Consider the following 16,788-nt stretch of genomic DNA (forward strand, 5'->3'; position numbering starts at 1 on the left):
GCGTTTCCTTTGGAAATTGCCGGCGCCGGAGAGGGCGGAATCTCCGCACGTGGTAGGGGGCCACGGCGGCGCCGCCACTGTGGGGCGGCGCTACCTCGCCGGGCCCCTCCCCTCTGGCTGCAAGTTTACCCACACGACCCCTGGATAGCAGGAGGAATAGTTCCCGCACACGTCATCTTATCTCTCTCTTTCCCGCCCCAATCATGGCCGAGACCGATAGATCCAGACAGAGATAGATATAGAAATATAGAGATAGAGAGAGATATGGATAAAGATAAAGAGAAAGAGATAGGTATACATTATGTAAATATAGATTAAGATTTTGACAGTGATTTATAAATAGACATAAATGTAGATATAGATATAGATAGAGATAGAGATAGAGATATAGATAGGGAGACAGATGTAGATATAGAAAGAGAGAGATAGAGATAGAGCTAGAGATATGGATAGGGAGACAGATGTAGATATAGATAGAGTGAAAGAGATGGACATAGAGATAGGGATACAAATAGAGATAGGGATAAATACAGAGATAGAGATAGAGAGATGTAGAGAAAGAGAGATAGAGAGATCTAGAGAAAGAGAGAGAGATAGAGTGAGATAGAGATAGAGAGAGATAGAGTGAGATAGAGATAGAGGAATAGAGATAGAGAGAAAGGGGACTGTCGGCATCAAGCTTTCTTCCTCAGTTCTACCTCTTCGGCAGCGGGGATTAGGGCGTGGAGGAGGTAAGGCGAGGCTAGCTCGCCTGACGCCTTTAGGGTAAAACGGCGGCTACCCACTAACTTACTGCCCCGGGTTAATGCAGATTACACCCCAGGTAGATGAGCAAGAGAGAGAGAGAGACAGAGAGATAAAGACAGATATTGAGAGAGAAAGTAAGAGAGAGGAGAGAGAGAAAGAGATGGTGATGACGGGCATGGGGGCTTGGTCGCGTCACGCGGCTTGGGGCTTCTGACCCGCACAGGCAGGCTTCTGGTGCCCACCGCGCGCCCCCCCCCCTTCTCTCAGCCTGTTCCTCCCCCTCTCCCCCCTCGCCATGCCCAGTGAAATCACTCCCTCGACCTCTGCAACTCCCTCTCTCCTCTTCGTTTTCTAGGGCTGCCGTCTTTTCCCGCGGAGGAAAGCCCAGCACCCAATTGGATTTCTCCTTCGAAAGCCGCGCCCCTCTCTCTCTCTCTCTGCCGCCCTAATCCTTCACGGGAGCAAGCGAGAAAAAAGACCTCTCCTCCCCTCCCCCTCTCCTCCCCTCCCCCCCCCTTGCAAACGCGATGAAGAGGGACGGCGGGAAGGCGAAGATGTCTCCGGCGGACGACGCCGGAGTCGACGAGCTGCTAGCGGCGCTCGGCTACAAGGTCCGCTCCTCGGACATGGCCGACGTAGCGCAGAAGCTGGAGCATCTGGAGATGGCCATGGTGAGCGGCGGGGCCCCCGACGATAACTCCGTCCTCACCCACCTCGCCTCGGAGACCATCCACTACAACCCCTCCGATCTCTCCTCCTGGCTCGAAACCATGCTCTCCGAGCTCAACGCGCCTCCTCTCCCCCCCAAAGACCCCCCCTCCTCCTCCTCCCCCCCCCCCCCCGCGCTGCTCCCCGATCCCCCCTCCGCCGCGGACCCGGCGGCGCGCGACAAGAAGCGCCCCCGGCGCCCCGCCGCGCCCGAGCCCCCCTCCCAGGTCGTCCTCCTCGACTCGCAGGAGAGCGGCATCCGGCTCGTCCACTCGCTCATGGCCTGCGCCGAGGCCGTCCAGCAGGACAATCTCAAGGCCGCCGAGTCCCTCGTGAAGCAGATTGGCGTCCTGACCATGTCCCAGGCCGGCGCCATGCGAAAGGTCGCGACTTTCTTCGCCGAGGCCCTCGCCCGCCGCGTCTACCGCGTCCCCTTCGAGTCCGCCTTCTACGAGAACGTCCTGGAGATGCACTTCTACGAGAGCTGCCCTTACCTCAAGTTCGCGCACTTCACGGCCAACCAGGCCATCCTCGAGGCGGCGGCCGGCGAGACCAGCCTCCACGTCTTCGACTTCAGCATGAAGCAGGGCCAGCAGTGGCCGGCGCTCATGCAGGCCCTCGCGCTCCGCCCGGGCGGCCCGCCGGCCTTCCGCCTGACCGCCGTCGGCCCCGCCGAGGACAACGCCGGCTGGCGCCTCGCCCGGCTCGCCGACACCATGCGCGTCGAGTTCAACTACCGCGCCGTCCCCGACCTCGCCCCGGCCCGTCGCGACGACGACCGCGCCGCCGTCGCCGTCAACGCCGTCCTCGAGCTCCACAAGCTCCTCGCCAAGCCCGGCGCCGTCGAGGCCGCGCTCGAGTCGGTCCGCGCGCTCCGCCCCAAGATCGTCACCATCGTCGAGCAGGAGGCGAACCACAACGGCCCCGTCTTCGCGGAGCGGTTCAACGAGGCGCTGCACTACTACTCCTCCATGTTCGATTCCCTCGAGGGCGCGGCCGAGGCCGGCGAGACCCAGGTCATGACCGAGGTCTACCTGGGCCGGCAGATCTGCAACGTCGTGGCCTGCGAAGGCGCGGACCGCACCGAGCGGCACGAGACGGCGGCTCAGTGGCGGGCCCGGATGGGCGCGGCCGGGTTCGAGCCCGTGCCCATCGGGTCCAATGCCTTCAAGCAGGCCAGCATGCTGCTCGCCGTCTTCGCCGGCGGCGATGGCTACCGAGTCGAGGAGAAGGACGGCTGTCTAATGCTGGGCTGGCAGACGCGCCCGCTCATCACCACCTCCGCCTGGCGGCTCGCCGGCGGCGCCGCCAGCTGAGTCTCTTCTCTCTTCTCTCTCTCTCTCTATCTCTCTCTTTCCGCCGCCGGGAACCCCTTCGTCTTTTTGTCCATTGAATTTCCTCCCCGGGGGGGAGGCGGCGGCGCTCCGCCGGAAGGCGGCGGCGGCGATTCTTCCGATGTGTATCCAAATGTGCCATGTTCTTTTAATAAACCACGCCCCCGTCTCGGGAAATTATGAACCGGAGGGCGGTCCGGTTCGGGCGGGCGGCGACGGCGGCCGAGGAGGGTTAGACCGGCCCGACTTGGAAAGTGCCGAAGAAATAAATATTTACCCGCTCTCTCTCTCTCTCTCTCTCTCTCTCTCTCTCTCTCTTCCCATGCATCGTCTGCCGCTGCGATGTGTCATCTGACCGCAGGTTATGAGGGAATCTCTCGAAGCTTGAAATATTCCGGGCCCATGACAGTCAATTTTAGCAGGAGGAGAAGGATTTGGGCTTCTTGCTTTGCCCAATATAAAAGCCCAATAAGAACCATCTCCCGGATTCCAATTGCGTTGACCCAGCGATCGTTTCGTCTCTCTCTCTTTCTCTGTCGAGACTCGAGAGATTTACTTCACTGCTGGGGTAGATTCTGCCAGCTACGTCGCCTTGTTTTCATATTTTTTGACGAAAATGTACACGTTTCGATAAATTTATTAATTGATGGACGGAGAGATAGAGAGAGAGAAGAAAAGAGAGAAAGGGAGAGACGAAAAGAAATGGAAAGGGACAGAAAGAGACAGGCCGTGAGAGGGAGAGAGAGAGGTCACCACAAGAGGAAGATAGAAAAGAGTCAAAACTGAATGATGCTGACCTCTCCTGGAAATAAGAAAATCGGAGAGGAAAGAGAGCACTCGTACATCTCGATTAACGTCCACTCTTAATCATTGGAACAGCTTCTGCAATCTGGTCAACGCCGTGCTCGCCGTCTTGTTCGTCGGCTCCAGAACCAGCGCGTGCTTGAAATCTTCAGAATTATCAGGTATCAATCGATGGGTGATGACCAGACTCGAAAAAGAGAGTTGAAAATGAGTGAAGAAAGAGAGATTGAGGAGAGATATATCGATATAGAGAGAGAAAGCGAGAGAAAAGTATATAGAGCACCTTCTACAGCTTCTTTATAGTAGCCGAGGAGTTCCCTTGCAGTGCCGCGACGAAGGTAAGCCTTCACAGCCTAGTTAGTGAGAGAAAGGGCATCGCATCGATTAAGGCCAGTAAAAAACTTGTAATTCGAAAGCAGTCGAGAGCTGACCTTTTTATCCAAGCCGATGGCTAAGGTGCAATCTGCTTCTGCTTGAAGGTAACTGCACGTAGAATATGACGTCAATCTCAGAGAGATATATATACATGGATTAAGAGAGAGAGAGATATATATACACACGGATTCAGAGAGAGAGATATATACCCGGATTAAGAGAGGGAGATATATACACGGATTAAGAGAGAGAGATATATACACGGATTAAGAGAGAGAGAGAGAGATATACACGGATTTAAGAGAGAGAGAGGGATATACATGGATTAAAAGATAGATGGCTAGAGAAAAATATAGATGGATCACGAGATAGAAATAGATAGATGGATAGAGAGCTAGATAGAAGGATTAAGTGAGAGAGAGAAAGATAGATGGATTACGAAGGGGAGAAAGATAGATGGATTATGAGAGAGAAAGATAAATAGATGGAGAGGGAGATAGATGGATTAAGAGAGAGAAAGATAGACAAATAGAGAGAAAGATAGAAAGATAAATAGAGAGAAAGAGAGAAAGCCAGATGGATAGAGGGTGAGAGACAGATGCATAGAGAGAGAGAGAGAAAAAGCTAACAGGATAGACAGAGAAAGATGGATGGATAGAAAGAGAGAGGTAGATACACAGAGAGAAAGAGAGCGATAGACGGATAGATAGAGAGAGATACCTTCCCATCTCCAAGTAGGCGGCAGCCCTGTTGCTGTAATACGTTGGGTTCTTTCCGCTCAGTTTGATTGCTTCAGAGTAGAAGCCAATCGCCTTTTGCCACTGCTTCTCCTTGAACGCACCATTACCCTGCATGAAAAAATTTTAAGTCTTAGTAATTAAACAAAAATCGAGGAAGTAAATGACCCTATTTCAGATCAATTAGGACTCTGATTAACGATAATAGCGAATGACAGATTGCTGACCTTCTCTTTGGCCAACTCGGCCGATTCCTCCTGGCTGAGCTTCTTGTTTGCGAAGCTGGGTTTAAGCAGATCGTTAAACTGCTCCTGCAGAGTAGCGTAGATGGTCTGCACCACGTTGAGCAGAAATCGATCTCCTCCATGCCTAGCAATAAGGGAAACTGACACAGGGCTTTTATCTTGAAACCCTAGCGGGATTGTCGCCTACATTAAATTAAATCACAAATTAAATAATAACCCATATGTATTTATGTAAACATCAACAGTCTACCTGACAGCAGCCGGACATGCTGGAAATGGACAAGAGAGAGAGTGTGGGGAAAAGGTAATCGTCTGAAAGAATTTCCTTGGAACCGTGTTTTGGGGGAGATCCTGGAACTGTAGGAATCACAAGAAGTCCATCATCCTGCATGTGGACGAAAAAACCACGGCATTTTCCCAAAGATAAAAATTTCGGGCTAAAAAGATATAATTATAAATGTGTATTGATCATTACCCTCAGAAGAGCATTAAGAGCTGAACGCATCTCATTCCTTGCCGACTGACAGCTGTCGACTGGGAAAGCGACTGCATCCATCTGCTTTAATAAACTCGAACTAATAGCAGGTTTCACGGATTCAATCCAATCCCCATGAGAGTTTCTAAATTCTTGGCTGCCATTAACAGGTAAAAAATTATTAATTAATATTTTGACTTTAATATAACATTTAATACTAACCTCTGTAGCATTTTCATTGCCCTTCCGAGAGACTTCAAGGGGTTGAGTTTCTGATTGCTAAGCTGTTTCAGACTGGGAACCCTTGCGGCTAAAAAATCTCCCAGATTAATGTGGTTAAGAACTTGCCCTGATCAAGAATCAAAAGAAAATGCCACCATTATTCTTACACAATAACAAAATAGCTTAGCGCAATGTAAGGAAGACATACTTCCAAATAGCTTCTCGGTGGACTTAACCACAGCCTGAGTTGACCGGCTTGCTTGAGTATTAACGAACTGGAAGCAGTCATCAGCTATAATGACATGCCTAGGCGGCCGTTTATCCAGAAAAGGAAGCTGAAGCAACACATGTCCCACGCGATGCAAAGTGCTCGGATCTTTAGAGAAAATCCCTGCATTATAAAAAGTTATTAAATTTGAGACCAAACTAATTTAAAATTAACACACAAGTGGCGGTACCTATACTATCGAGACTGGGAGAAACTGGGAGGCAACCAGCATTTGAAATGGCTCCAAATGAAGGACGGAATCCGAGGACATTACAGTAGGCTGCTGGAAGTCTCACGCCCCCCATCGTATCAATTCCTATTAAAGTTTGATTTCAAAAATAGTCAGCACAATAGTATTCGTAAAATATACGAAGGAATTGAAAAAAATCGATTTCACCAAATGCAGAGCAATTAACTACTTTAATACAACGGGAGACATAAGAAGGAATACATGATGAACCAAGAAAAAAGAAATCCAGATAATAAACGAATTACCCAAGGAGAAATCCACAAATCCAGCAGAAACGGCAATGGCGGATCCGCATGATGAGCCGCCAGGGATTCGATCTGGCGCTACAGGATTATCAGACGGACCATAATATTGATTTTCTCCACTTATACTGAAAATGTAGGTGAAATTTGATTCATAAAAGATATTTGGCTAAAATATATACATTATCAAAAACGATCTTTGTGAGAGAAAGTTCACCTGTAACCCAGTTCATCAATGACAGTCTTGCCGACGCATGTAGCACCGCTATTTACAAGAGTAGAGACTGCAGGAGACGACCAGTCTGCTGGCTCGTGTGTCTTTGACCATTCAAGACTTCCAAAACCAGTAATATATCCCTTGATATCAAATCTAAGAATACAGAAGAAAGAATTAGCGCTTCTCAAGGATCTTTAGAGAATATGTCAGTATTTCTGCTCTTTTACATCTAGTCAACCAAATAACTTTTTATTCCTATTCTTTCAGAAAAAAAAAACAGAGTTTAATGATCCTAATTCCACGACCGAATCCAATTAAATATCAATTGATACAACATAAACTAACAAAGACGGTGAAAAATAGGCATCAGAAGGCCCAGTAAAAAAAATGGCATTACTTACTCTTCCACACGATAAGCTACAGAAACAAAACCAGATGCTACTCTTCTACACTGAGGCAAAAAGACATCATTTTGAAGATGGAAACGCTGAAAACCTAACATGGGCAACCACCTTATGAACTTTCTAGACCTTATTACCACCATCAAATCCGTTTCCACGACTGCATATGAGCAAATAAGTACCATCGATTTCAACGTAAAAATAGATCCTCAAAACTCCAACGAACTCTTCGGGCAACATCAAAATTAAAACAAGACAGGATCCGTCTGAGGAACAAGCAGAAGAGAGCGAATTAAGCCAACGAGATTTCACGGAAGTGGCACACTTACACGTCGGCGACGGCGAATGAAAACCCGGAAAGAGGGTGTGGAGCTTTGGGAGGCGCCGGCGGGGGCGGTGGAAGTAGCTCGAACCGCTCAACGAACGCGCCGAAATCGGCCTTGATTGCTCTCTTCAGTCGCCGGGCAACGAGAAGGATACCAGCCACGCTTAAACCTACAATCACCCACAAGTTGGCCGCCGCCGACGCCATTGCCGAGCTTCTTCTCGCCTTGTTCTTCGCGCAGACCAACTCCTCCGGACAGAGGATAGACGATGCCGGAAAACGCCAGACAGATAACAGGACAAGGCAACACCGAAAGATATATCCCGTTCGCTTCACCCAAAGGCCCAATAAACAACCCCAGGCCCAATAATCAACCTGGGCCAAAAAAACCCCCCCCCCCCCCCCCCCCCCCCCCAACGCTGACGTCATCGTTGTATTGACAAGAAAATTAAGTAACCACTTTATCAACTAACTCACATTAACTACCATGTACCATCCGTACTTATGGTTGTCTTTTTATGGAAACCTAAACGTGTGATTATATTAATTACGTAGGTAGTCTAATAATTGTGACATTTTTTGTTTGTCTTCCTAAAAACCTAAAATAGTTTGACCCCGACTTTTAGACTTCATCTGGTTGTAAAAATATCTCAATTGGCCTCCCCCTGAGTGCTGATGTCATTTTCGTCCTTCATCCCCTAATTAGAAATTAACTAATCATATAACTAACTTCACTAACTATGCATGACCTGAAAAGTTTGACTCTACGTCTCTGACTTCCCTATAAATTCATCTTGATGGATTAATGGCCTTCCGTAAGCTCTGATGTCACCATCATCATTAGACATCTGTCTTCACAAGATGTTGTTGGACTTTGATGATGATGATGACAATGATGATGGCGATGACGATGTTGGCCAGTTCTTTGGCAAGTGGCCCATGGCAGCCTTTTTTGAGCAGGATGGCCTGCAAACATTCACGGAAAGGCCAAACCCTTCAGTCCCATAAACTATCCATAGCCCCAATAAAATCCCCTCCCCCAAAATGCTGTTGTCATCATTGTCTTAACATGAAATTGACTAACCACTCAATTACCTAACACTCACTAACTTCCACAAGATATCTGTAATTATGGTTTTTGTTTGATGCTCTCCATGCTCTCCATGAAAACGACACATGTAGTCCCATAATTATGATTTTTATGTCTTGCTAAAACCCTAACATAGTTTGACCCTGCTTTTTAAAAATTTTCTTTGACGTTTGCTTGTAAAAATATCCCAGCTGGCCTTCCCTTGAGTACTGACGTCATTTACATCCTTCATCCTTTAATTAGAAATTAATTAACCACTTAGGTCGTCTATAATTATGATTAATTTTCTCTTCATTGAGACCATAAAAGTTTTACTTTGAATTCCATATGAATTCATCATGATGGATTAACTGGATGAATTCATCCTCATCAGTAGATGTCATTGGATTTTGATGATGACGGTGACAATGAGGATGGGGATGACAATGATGATGAGTTATCCACCAACTTTTCTGGTGAGGGGCGCATGGTGGTGTTTTTTGGGCAAGATTGACTGCAAAGTTTTGTGAGTTGCAGAAGGTCACAAGTTGCAACCTTTCCTTTTACCCCAACAAAGTTAAGGGACATCTGTTGAGTTCAGTGCCTTAGTTCAGCCATGGAAAATACGTTCCATGGATGCGGAAACGTATCGATCGATTCACAATCGATCTTTACAACTAAACATTGAAAGTATCTTTTGGTGAACTCGTTCCACCCTTGACTTTGACGCTCTGAGATCGTTCTAAAGCCGTTCACGCGTCTGGACTCTAGAAGTATCCACATTATCACTCGGCTCTTGGATCTCTACGTCTTCTTCTTCAACTCTTCTTGAAAATATTGAAGATCTCCCCACCATGAAGACACTCTTCTTTGGATGAGTGGAGAAGAGAGTAGAGAAAGGGAGGAGATCCCAAATCAGGCTTGCATGGGTGGTTAAAATGAGACCCCTTTCCCTCTTTATATTTCACTTGAGTTTTTTCTCAAAAACCCTACAAAGTAAAATATATCCACCAATGCCCTTATGACCTTTGTATGACACTCTAGGCCCATGTATCATCCTAGTTAATAAGTTTAGTGGCCTAATAACATTTATTGGCCAACCTTAATAATTAATTATATCAACATATAAATTAATTAAATAAGGATCGATTTAAGCCAATCGATAGGTTAAGTTTTCAGCCCGTGGGGTGCCAAGCAATACCTCGTTCTCTAGAAGATACTGAGTAGTCTCAAACTCTCTCATGGAATCTTTACCACCACTGGTTACCGTACATGTATAATCCATCATCTACGCGAGACTCTCGAAAAACTTAGGGTATGGTTTATCGTCAGACCCTAATCTGCCATTCGATTAGTACTGATGCATAATGGTGATCATTGGAGAACACCTTCTCCAATATCCTCACTACCCTGGCGAGTGATTTTTCTGTATCGTCTTCCTTGAGTCAATCTCGTCTTATATCGAGAGCGGACTACTCAATCATCTCTGTAAGCTTCTTACTACATCCAATCTATAACTTATTTGAATCCCTTGATTAGAGGCTCATAAGTCATAGTCAAAAAGTAGTCGTCCACTCACGAGATGTCCTTGGTGTGTAAGGTCAATAGATCACTTATATAATCGTAACTTCAATCAACCTGATAGACGTTCAGGTATAATACCATTCACGGGTTCGTATGGATCAATTCAGTGAACTCTTTCTCCAAAGAGCCCCCACTATCTGTCCTTAGTGTCGCCACACTAATAGCCACAAGATCAGCTATACTTATCGTATAAGTATTATCAGCTAGTGCTATTCTATCCGGATAATTCGTCTCGATTGTCCATCGAACAGGAATATCTAGAATACATGTTTAAAGACAAGTGATCACTATATTATGATCTCATCATAATTCACTAAGTCATTGCACTTATTCATGGACTTCATTATAAACATCACACGGAATAATAGTGAACTTAAATAAACATGGTAGTGTGATTGGCTTGACGGCCAAATAATATCCATCAATCTCCTACTTGGACTAAAGCCAATCACTCTTGTTCAACAATTCCATTGTTTCACAGTGATGCTCAAAGACTTCATGAGCTAGTGGCTTAGTTAGCGGGTTTGCTATGTTGTCAGTTGATGGAACCCTTTACATCACAATATCTCTGATGGAAATATATGTGGGCGACAAGCCAATCACACATTTCACATCTCGTTCCATGTTCATTAATAGAACATATTCATTATAGTGCACGTGTGAAGTGTATAATGAAGTCCATGAATACATGATCAGACTTAGTGAATTATGATGAGATCGTAATACGGAGATCACTAGTCTTTAAGCATGTGTTTTAAACATTTCTATTCGAAGGATATACGAGAAGGACATTGAAGTAGCCGGATAGGAGACACTAATGATAGATAGTGGGTGCTCTTTGGTGGAATGAGTTCGCTGAATTGATCTGTATCCCTGAATGGATCGGATTGTTCGAATCTTGTTCAAAAGATTCGAACGAACAAATGCTTATTCGAACTGATCTGCTCGAAGCTTTCAATTGAACAAACCCTTTGTCCGTGCTTGATCAAAAGTTTCGAACGAACAAATTGGTTCATTCGTGTTCGATCAGCCATTTGTTCAAACTGTTCGAACAAATGACCAGCGGGCGCAAGCAACCGCCAGCGACTTTCTCTCTGGCGGTCGCCGACGCTGCGCGCCGCCCGCGCCACATAGCGATCACGCAGCTGGATGCTGTTGGCAGCCGCTGGGCGGCGCTGGTGGCCGCTGGTCGGGACTGGCAGCCACATGCCGGAGCTGGCGGTCGCTGGCTGGGGCTGGGCGGCGCTGGCAGCTGCTGGCCGGCGCTGGTGGCTGCGGCTGGCTGGCCAGGGCTGGGCGGCATCGGCCGGCGGCTGCGAGCTGGCGGCTGGCCGGCGCTGGCAGCTGCTGGCCGGCCACTGGGCGCCATTGGATTTGAACATTTGATTAGATCCAATTCGAACAACATGTTCGAATCGGATCTTATTCGAACATTTGATCCGAACAGCCATCTTGTTCGAACAATCCAATCTGAACAGACGCGCGGATCGTGTTCGGATATGATCTGAAATGGACAGATCAGTGTTCGGATTCGATCGTTCGAATGCCCCATCCGATTGAACATTCAAACAATCTGTCCGAATCCTTGATCCCTAGGTAGATAAATATATTTAGAGAGAGAGAGAGAGAGAGAGAGAGAGAGAGAGAGAGAGAGAGAGAGAGAGAGAGAGAGATAACTGGATAGGTAGGTAGATAAACTTACTTATAGAGAGACAGCGCAAGAGAGAGAGAAAGAGGGAGAGAGCGAGAGAGAGAGAGAGATAACTAGATAGGTAGCTAACTTTATTTATAGAGAGAAAGAGAGGGAGAGATCGAGAGAGAGAGAGATAACTAGATAGGTCGGTAGATAAATTTATTTATTGAGAGAGAGGGAGAGAGCGAGAGAGAGAGATAACTAGATAGGTAGGTAGATAAATTTGTTTATAGAGAGAGAGAGAGAGAGAGAGAGAGAGAGAGAGAGAGAGAGAGAGAGAGAGGGAGAGAGAGAGAGAGAGAGAGAGAGAGAGAGAGAGAGCGAGAGAGAGAGAGAGAGCGAGAGAGAGAGAGAGAGAGAGAGAGAGAGAGAGAGAGAGAGAGAGAGAGAGAGAGAGAGAGAGAGAGAGAGAGAGAGAGAGAGAGAGAGAGAGAGAGAGAGAGAGAGAGAGAGAGAGAGAGAGAGAGAGAGAGAGAGAGAGAGAGAGAGAGAGAGAGAGAGAGAGAGAGAGAGAGAGAGAGAGAGAGAGAGAGAGAGAGCGGGAGAGCAAGAGAGAGAAGAGTCACGAGACTTAACCGCCAACTTTGAACAGGACGATCTACTCACAAGATTGCAGAGAGAGAGAGAGTTGGAGAGGGGAAACAAAGCACAGAAAAGGACGAAAATTCAGAGACGATGAAGCGTGGAAAGAGGGCGGAACGGAAGCTAAGGCTTGTGAAGGGCCCTCCCGGCGAGCACGGCCGCTTCGATCACCAGAGATATGACGTCGACGACCTCCTCCGGCGAGCACTTGTTGCCTTTGAACGTCGGCTTCCCCGAGTACTTGAACCGCTGAATGCAGTTGAGGAAGTTCTGGTTGCACGACTGGCTCAGGTAATCATCTGATCCCAGATTTCCAACCAGCTTAATGGACAGTATATGTAAACAGATAGATGTATAGATATATAAACCGATAGATAGATATATAAACAGATAAATAGATACATAAGCAGATTGATAGATAGATTATATTTATAGAGAGAGGACTTACTGTGCTTGGCCTGGACGCAGGCGTCGTGGATCTGGCAGCAGGCGTCGAGACCGTCGCAAGGCTTCTCCCCGGGGCATCCGCTGTACAGAAGGCCGCAGTACTTGCCATACCTCAAGAAAGGTGGTACTGAATAGCAAGAACGTCGACGATTACTTGCATGCTTCAAATAGAGAAAAATGCGAATAATAACAATAACACAGATGAACAACGACAAGAAGAAGAAGAAGAAGATGAAAAAGAAGAAGAAGAAGAACAGAAGAGATAACTCACGCGTGCAGTACTCCGATTCACACTTCCTGCTGCAACGTGTCATCCTCTGAAATGGGGACAGATATCAAGGAGAAGATTAGAGAGAGAGAGAAGTATAAGAAGCAGAAGAGAACCACGCGGGATTGGGGAGGAACCTACCAAGGTGCCATCGGAAGCTGCGGTCTGAATACCGACGTTGAGGCCGGCCACGGGGACAGCGGAGGAGCAGAGAAAGAGCAAAAGCGCAGCGAGTAGAAACTCGGCCGGACTCGCGTCCAACGTCGTCCTTCGGTTGACGGTCGCCATCGGCCTCTGCTCCTCGTCCACGAATGCAACGCGGAGACGAGTGCTCTCGTCGCGGCGCTGCCTTCGTTTGCTGTACATCTACTCGTGAGGAGAGAGACGGCGAGGAAAGAGTGAATGCCGACGAGTAGGATGGGCCGTTTTTTGTCTTGTAACGCCCGTGAACCGGTGGATGGCCCCCTCTTTGATTGGCCCTCCTCCCTCCACTCGTCCAACTACGAGGAAATGTTCAAGATCGGACGGCTCTTGAGGCCTTAGTTCTTGCTCGCTCTTGGGCTTACTTTATCTAACTCTTAAGCGTGGAAGCGCCCGTGAAGGGGGGATGCTTTCAGGAGGCCTGCTGGTGCTGGAGAATGAGACATTCAATAATTTTTTAGTGGTTCTTTTGAGGAAAACTCTGCATGAATTTGGAAATGGTTTAGTCCGTGTACTGAAAGCACACAGCGCGTTTTTGGATGGAATAATTCATAATACTAAATTTCAGAAGACATGGGGAGAATTGTGCGAGTGGGATAAATAGAGTGGGCCCAGAAGTAGATGCTTGATAGAGGAAATGGGATTCATAGTACAGTAGGGAGTAGCAGTGAACATGCAAATGTGAAAGCGGATGAAACTCAGATGATTATACAAACACAAAACTGGAATACTAGGGGTCATAATTCAAGAAGCTGCTTGTAAAGGCTGGTTTTACTCCTTACAGACAAACGATTTGCCTCTCGTGAGTATCTAACGATGTTTTATCTTCTGATTCAAAAATGTTTTTTTTCCTCCCGAATTAATCGTGCAGACGTTGGCCAACTCCATGAAATGATCTAGTGTAATAAGCTCATTTTACAGGTGAAAATAGTCGTTTTTTAATGAGACATGCAACAAATTTATGTCACCTTAAGCACATGATACAGGGATCCTTAAAGAAAAAACATTCAATTAATCTGAATATTATGTTCACTAAAAGGACAAATGTGATAGAAATAAGGGTTACGCAGATGAGAGGAATAGAGAGATGTCAAAATGATGGAGAATGCCTTGATCCTCTTTTGATAAAATGGTAACCAAACTGAGACTTATGCTAGACTCAAAAAATTCAAAAATAATTTTCACTGCTTTCAGTATGGTCTATTCCTGCCTGGAAGCTCTCTCGAGAAATGACTCACACGAGGGATTTTACATTCGGCCAAAGGCAGGTGTCCAAGGAGGCTTCGCGTATTGAGAACACCTTAGCCGAAAGGCAAAGGACGCTTCGCGGATTGAGAACACCTAGAGACATCGCCGATTGAGATCACCTCAGGCTTAGAGGCTTCGCCGATTGAGAACACCTCGTTTACTTGTGGTTAAGCAAAACCCTTATTTTTACAAGGGCAAGTTTCTATATAAAAAGCGTATAACAATATAATACAATGCGTATAAAAATCCAAAATTTGCCCTTGTAAAAATAAGGGTTTTGCTTAACCATGAGTAAACGAGGTGTTCTCAATCGGCGAAGCCTCTAAAGCCTGAGGTGATCTAAATCGGCGATGCCGCTAGGTGTTCTCAATCGGCGAAGCCTCTTTTGCCTTTTGGCTGAGGTGTTCTCAATCAGTGAACCTCCTTGGACTGAGCTGAGGAGTTCCTCCCACTCGGGGAGGATGATGGGGGACCATCCGCAAGCCGAAGCACAAGGTCAACCCCCGACGACACGTCAGCAACCACGTCGTAACACCCGAGCCAACGAGAAGGACCCAGAGTTCAAATACACGGCGTGACGAGGAGGCTTCCCCAATTTATTTTCCTCGTATTTTCTTGAACTTTCTCGTTGCGTTTTGTTTGGGGAGGCCTCCGTGTTTTGGCCCTTCCGTCGCACTTCGAACCGCGTTTTACGGCTCGATTAGGGGTTTTCCCTAATTATGGGCCAACCCCTAGGGTTTCCTCTCTCCCCCTATAAAAGGAGAAGAGATGCCCTAGAGGAGATAGAGAAATTTGGAGTTGTTTTGCAGATTGTTAGGAGAGGAGAAACCCTCCAAGAGGAGGGAAGGATTCCTGAGGGAGAAGAGGGACCTGCCGCCACCTCGCCGTCGCCGCCTCGCCGCTGCCGCCGACTGCTGTTGATCTGAAGACTGAACCTGCTATGCCGGAGCGTGCCATCGCTGCGATGCCGCCACCACCCCACTTCCATATCTCGAAGGAGAGATCGCCGGAGCCCGCCGCCCGCTGCCTTCGAGACGTCTTTCCTCCGCCGTCGCGGCCAACGACTCCGGTGCCCAACAGCCACCGCCGGCGCCCAGCCTAGGCGCCGCCGCCGTTGCCCCATTCGATATTCGCCCGATTGCTGTCGGCCACCAGCGAACGCCCTCTAGGAAACCAAGGCGCCATTAGACTCCCGTCGCCGACCCGTTGCAGGCGCCCAGACTCGGATGTTTGTCGCCAGCCCGCAGCGGGGCTCGCTCTGAGCGTCGCCAAACTAGTCGCCTCCCAGGCCGGGCGCTCGCCCAGCCCAGCCGCTTGACAGCCAAGGGACCGCCGACCGACCCGAGCTTGTTCGACCAGGGAGCCCAGCCGCATGTACCCCGCTCGCCTTGCAAAACCCCGGACGTTGCCAGGCTGCTTGGCTTCTGCCCGGGCCACCCAATCGCCGAACGCCCATCGCAGCGTCGCCGGAACGCCTGGCCGAGCCGCCCGTCAGGGCCCTAACCGGCGCTCGACCGAGGTTGAGTTGTCTCAGCGCCTCGGGCCGAGTTGACTCAATGGAAGGGGGTCGACCGATTCCCGCACTGAGTCGACTCAGCTCGACTCGGTTTTAAGTGATCGGCGAGTCACTGCTGAGTCGACTCAGTGTGACTCGGATTTAAGTAAGGGCACTCGAAAGTAAAAACAATGTTCTGAAAGGGCATTTTCATCCAGGCAGGAGAGGAAACCTTAGGGCTTCAGCGAGCCGCCGCCGCTGCTGCTCGCCGCTGCCGCCGCCGCTGCTCGCCACCGCCGATGCCGCCGCAGCTGCCATTCGCCACTACCGTCGCGACGCTTCGCCGGCGCGCCGTCGCTCGCCACTACTCGCCGCCATGGCTGTCGCCGTCAGCTGCTGCGCGCCGCCACGCCGCCGCCGCTTCGTCGGCCGAGCACCGCTGTTCACCACAACCGTCCTCGCTGCCGCCGCCACTCGCCGCGCAGCTCGCCACAGCGCCTGCCGCCACCACTCGTCGCCGACGCAGCAGCCACTCGCCACTGTTGCCGTGGTCGCCGCCAAAGGCGCCGCCAGCGCCTCTCACCACCTCTCGCCGCCGTCGCCGTCGCGCTGCCGCTGTTGACGTCACCCGCTGCCGCCGACGCCGCTCGCCGTCGCTGTTGCCGCGCGGCGTCGCCGCCGCGGATCGCCATCGCCGACTGTTCCTCCCTCGGTGTGCCGCGGCCCGCTGCAGCGCCCCATCGGAGAGTTGCCCGTTCCACGACCAGCGCCGCCCCGAGGCCTCGGCACTGGGCGTGGATGCACCCCGCCATGGGCTGCGCCCTCCCGGTTCGCCCACCAGCTGGCCCCGG

General features: G+C 49.1%; 3 protein-coding genes across 3 annotated transcripts; 1 reads left to right on the forward strand and 2 right to left on the reverse strand.

Moving 5' to 3' along the window:
* Positions 1-814: 814 nt before the first annotated feature.
* Positions 815-2,973, forward strand: LOC144713436 (DELLA protein GAI1-like). Its single transcript, XM_078587986.1, has one exon. The coding sequence runs from the start codon at positions 1,275-1,277 to the stop codon at positions 2,769-2,771; it is 1,497 nt and encodes a 498-aa protein (XP_078444112.1). The 5' UTR covers positions 815-1,274; the 3' UTR covers positions 2,772-2,973.
* Positions 2,974-3,553: 580 nt separating this feature from the next.
* Positions 3,554-7,631, reverse strand: TOC64-III (translocon at the outer membrane of chloroplasts 64-III). Its single transcript, XM_078587985.1, has 13 exons — positions 7,355-7,631; positions 6,625-6,777; positions 6,411-6,535; positions 6,106-6,231; positions 5,856-6,038; positions 5,648-5,774; positions 5,426-5,582; positions 5,201-5,335; positions 4,933-5,133; positions 4,689-4,816; positions 4,025-4,076; positions 3,877-3,946; positions 3,554-3,739 (listed from the first exon to the last, which is right to left on the reverse strand). Exons 1-13 carry the CDS (start codon positions 7,555-7,557, stop codon positions 3,657-3,659), a joined length of 1,743 nt encoding a protein of 580 aa, XP_078444111.1. The 5' UTR covers positions 7,558-7,631; the 3' UTR covers positions 3,554-3,656.
* A 4,630-nt stretch (positions 7,632-12,261) lies between these two features.
* Positions 12,262-13,384, reverse strand: PLA2-ALPHA (Phospholipase A2 family protein). Its single transcript, XM_078588595.1, has 4 exons — positions 13,135-13,384; positions 12,997-13,042; positions 12,727-12,852; positions 12,262-12,577 (listed from the first exon to the last, which is right to left on the reverse strand). The coding sequence occupies exons 1-4, from the start codon at positions 13,357-13,359 to the stop codon at positions 12,402-12,404; spliced, it is 573 nt and encodes a 190-aa protein (XP_078444721.1). The 5' UTR covers positions 13,360-13,384; the 3' UTR covers positions 12,262-12,401.
* Between the last annotated feature and the right edge of the window lie 3,404 nt (positions 13,385-16,788).

The sequence above is a fragment of the Wolffia australiana genome, chromosome 16 (genome assembly GCF_029677425.1).
Source record: "Wolffia australiana isolate 7733 chromosome 16, ASM2967742v1".
NCBI lineage: Eukaryota > Viridiplantae > Streptophyta > Magnoliopsida > Alismatales > Araceae > Wolffia > Wolffia australiana.

Coding starts and splice junctions, on each gene's coding strand:
- LOC144713436 (XM_078587986.1), top strand. CDS start 1,275: ATGAAGAGGGACGGCGGGAAGGCGAAGATGTCTCCGGCGGACGACGCC.
- TOC64-III (XM_078587985.1), bottom strand. CDS start 7,557: ATGGCGTCGGCGGCGGCCAACTTGTGGGTGATTGTAGGTTTAAGCGTG. Junction 6,232..6,410: donor ATTTGTGGATTTCTCCTTGG/GTAATTCGTTTA, acceptor AAACTTTAATAG/GAATTGATACGATGGGGGGC. Junction 6,039..6,105: donor TCCCAGTCTCGATAGTATAG/GTACCGCCACTT, acceptor TTTATAATGCAG/GGATTTTCTCTAAAGATCCG.
- PLA2-ALPHA (XM_078588595.1), bottom strand. CDS start 13,359: ATGTACAGCAAACGAAGGCAGCGCCGCGACGAGAGCACTCGTCTCCGC. Junction 13,043..13,134: donor CAGCTTCCGATGGCACCTTG/GTAGGTTCCTCC, acceptor TCCCCATTTCAG/AGGATGACACGTTGCAGCAG. Junction 12,578..12,726: donor CTGCGTCCAGGCCAAGCACA/GTAAGTCCTCTC, acceptor ATCTGGGATCAG/ATGATTACCTGAGCCAGTCG.